At 45.4% G+C, this 3589-nt stretch overlaps 1 protein-coding gene across 1 annotated transcript in view; it reads right to left on the reverse strand.

Annotated features, from left to right (window-relative positions):
• Nucleotides 1-3589, reverse strand: part of Cd101 (CD101 molecule) — a 34488-nt gene that overhangs the window by 12934 nt on the left and 17965 nt on the right. Inside the window, exon 7 of the mRNA XM_026784109.1 lies at nucleotides 1864-2274. Within this exon, the coding sequence (XP_026639910.1) occupies nucleotides 1864-2274 (411 nt within the window). The remainder of the gene's footprint in view (nucleotides 1-1863; nucleotides 2275-3589) is intronic.

The following is a 3589-nucleotide window of genomic DNA, read 5'->3' on the forward strand; positions in this document are numbered from 1 at the left end:
GAGGGAGGGAGGGAGGGAGGGAGGGAGGGAGGGAGAGAGGGAGGGAGAGAGAGAGAATGTCTGCACTATTGTCTTTCTTCTTTTCCCTTCTATTCTGTCCGGGACCACCAGGCTATTTGATAAGACCACAGACATTCAGTCAGGTCTCCACTTAGTGAATCCTCTCTGGAAATGTTCTCTTAAACACACCCAAAACACACCTTACTAACTAACCTCCTAGGTGCCTTTCAATCCAATCTATTCAATGATGAAGACTGCGAGAATTTCTTGATACACTAAAAGATCTAATACTGAGGCCTTATTTCTACCTGGGGAACACAGGCTTGAACCAAGAGACGTTGCCTCCTCAAAACCTGCAGGCAGATGCAGTCAAGCGTTTGGCCAGGGAGAGTGGAAGGCAAGGATGTCGGCCACACAGATGCAGAATGCAGGAGACATAAATGCAGTGGTGGTGGGCTCACTGTAGCATCCACACAGAAGTAAAAAGTAGGATCCACAAGCCTAGGGCTCAGGATATCGAAACCCAAAGAAGGGACAGTGTAGCCAGGACAGTGGTGTAGAAGCCCTGAGAGCAGCAGAGACTAAAGCAGAAGAGCCCACGAGCATTCCCGGAGGAGCGCACAAACTTAAAGGAGACAGGGGAGCGGCCTGGAGAGAAAGCGAGGCAGAGATCTCTTCCAAGCTATTTTGTTTACCCCTGCTTCTCTCCCAGACCGAGCTCCCCTATGGCAAGAGCTGTGTCTTTTTCATCTTTGCCGTTCTGTTTCCTAGCATATGGGAATGTCCAGTTATAATCTTAGTGTTTTTTTTTTTAATGTCACCTTGAAAATAGTACTTGAAGCACCACATTAGATGGAGTTATTTACATCATGCTGTTGGCTGTTGTCCAGTTCCTTAGCCGTGATGCCCATTTGACTTTAACCCCCAGTTAGAGGTGACCCAGCCAGTGCGGAGAGACCTAGACAAGCCCGCCCGCCTTCAGACAGCAGTGCTCAGTCTAGCTCAAACGGATGGAAGTTCCATTACAGTTTCGAAGCTCTCCAGAGGTGGAGAAGGCTCCCCCAGTAAGCCATTCCAACAGTTAACTACTTCTATTTGCCTTATGTTTAGGCAGCCAAATGTTGAAAAGCAATTTCTCCACACGTCCCCAAAGAGTTGTACAGTTTCTGTTCACAGTGGGAGAAATATGCTTCGTATTACTCTTTCTCTGCCAAATTACAGTAGAGCCCCGCCGGAGTGACACCGCTTGTTATTGTAGAGATCTGAAGATCCGATTCCCTGGGCAGCCACACAGATCAGCTGCCAAGCTGCCAGGCAGACCAGGCAAAGGGATCTTGTTCCCAATAGAGCTCAAAACCTCAAACTGATTCACCTTAAGTAACCTCCCCTCTTTTGGCAGGCGACCAGGTCCCATGGGCATTTGTAGGTGGCCATTACTCTTACGGTCCAGGTTTTTGTTGTTACTGTTGTTTTGTTTGGTTTGGTTTGTTTTTTTAAAGGTTATAGCAAATATATTTAAAATTTGCAGTAATCATACTTACGTATATATACATTTACTTTTACAAAAAGAGCAGACACGACAAGCCATTGTCAGTGATTAAAGCAGGACCCTGGCTAATGGTTTGTTTTTTTTTTTTTTTTTAAGACAGGGTTTCTCTGTAATAGTCTGGACTGTCCTGGAACTCACTTTGAAGATCGGACTGTCCTTGAACTCACAGAGATCTGCCTGCCTCTGCCACTATTTGCCACCACCACCCGGCCAGATGATGTGTTTAATCTCTTTATAGTCACACCCTAGAGGTTGTTGGAGAAAACCCGGTCATCTTATAGAAAGACGTATGATGACACCCTTCTGAGGTTTACCTGTGGGCCTGAGTTTCAATTCTGTGAGTCCTGAAGTCTTTCTTTCAAGCTTTTGCCAAGTGCCGTTTGTAGATAAGAGCCACTCCTCCACGGCACAGTGGTAGTGACCCTTGTCACTGGCTTCCATGTTCAGAATGTTCAGCAGAAACAAATCCTGGGAAACTTTCTCAGAATGAAATTTTTGCTTGCTCCGAGGGCTTTGAAATGAATCTCCATATTTTACAACATTGGTTTGGTCTGTTTCTAGGATCTTCAGAGAGGACTCATTTGTAGGAGTGGGAGAAAAGAACCAAGTGATGGCTAAGGGAAGGTTTCCAGCAGATCGGGACAAGATGGAACATTCTATATGTGTGCTGGAGCTGATGGGGAGCTCTTGGACTTGACTGCTTGAGTTCAAACTCAGTTTGCTCTCTGAATGAAAAGGATAAAAAGAGTCACTTTGATAGGGAAAACAAACAAAATACAGAATTTCAAGCTAGCACTTCACCTAGGGCAGACAGCCATCATGTGGATGGATTCCCTCTCGGTAGATGCCTTAGCTATTCATTCAAGATCTGACGAAGCCGCCCTTCCCATCTTGGAGCCCTGTTCCTCTCCCAGGCTGCATGTGGCTAAGAATAGCTGTGACTGCGGCCCAACACAAAATTGCCAACTTACTTAAAATACTATGAAAGTTGGTTTCATTCTTCATACTTCGGCTGTGCATAAACTTTGTAGATGACAGTGTTGTGTTACAATGTCAAAAGACCGAACATGCCTGTGAGAATTCTGTGTGATTGCAAGTTGATGTCTCTTTTCATAACGTCCACCTGCTCATCCTCATCTGTCCTTACTGTGGGGAGGGGGAGAGCCCTGGGAAAAGAGGCCAGCTGTTCCCTATGCTATAATACTGTTGCACTTAGCAGAGGCATCTCGTCCATAGCATGTCTGCATCATTTTGAGAGCTCTCTGTCTCTGTGTGTTTACTATGTGAACTGCTTCTAAAACCCCGATTTGTCAAAGTCTAGTTAGAGCTGCCTTCAAACACGAGCAAGCAAGAGGACGTTGTGCATGGGCTATGAAAATCGCGTTTCTTTTCTCTGTAGCCATGCCACTGGGAGGATTTCATGTGGGGAGGGACTCTGCCATCTTTTAACCCCAGTGTCTGTTCCTTTGTCACAGATGCACAATGAATCTTATTCTCATCCCCACTTCTTGCTGATCTCTCGACTGCTGTTGATGCTGCCAGAAGGTTCCTTTATTCCCCCTCAACAAACATATATTAATCACATATTCTGTCACAGACCAGACTATTTTAGGTATTTTGTGAACACTTCCTCTCAGTGAGTCAGTTTGGAGCAGCAGTTCTCAATCTGTGGGTCGTGACCCCTTCGGGGGTGTTGACCAACCCTTTCACGGGATGCTATCAGCTATCTTGCATATCAGATATTTATGATTCATAACAATAGCAAAATTACAGTTATGACATAGCAACAAAAATAATTTTATGGGTGTTGGGGGGGGCCCACAACATAAGGAACTGTATTAAAGGGTCAAAGCATTAATTTGGAAGGTTGAGAACCTCTGGTTTAGAGGAAGATATAAGACAGGAACAAAGACTCACACGTAGAACAGAGATATGCAGAAATGCAGCAAATATCAGGATCACCCAGAAGGTTTACCCAACCCAAGGACAGGAATGGGGAGAGACTTCCTGGAGGAGGCAAATATCAGGATCACCCAGAAG

Source organism: Microtus ochrogaster, chromosome 21, assembly GCF_000317375.1.
Source record: "Microtus ochrogaster isolate Prairie Vole_2 chromosome 21, MicOch1.0, whole genome shotgun sequence".
In the NCBI taxonomy this organism is placed as follows: domain Eukaryota; kingdom Metazoa; phylum Chordata; class Mammalia; order Rodentia; family Cricetidae; genus Microtus; species Microtus ochrogaster.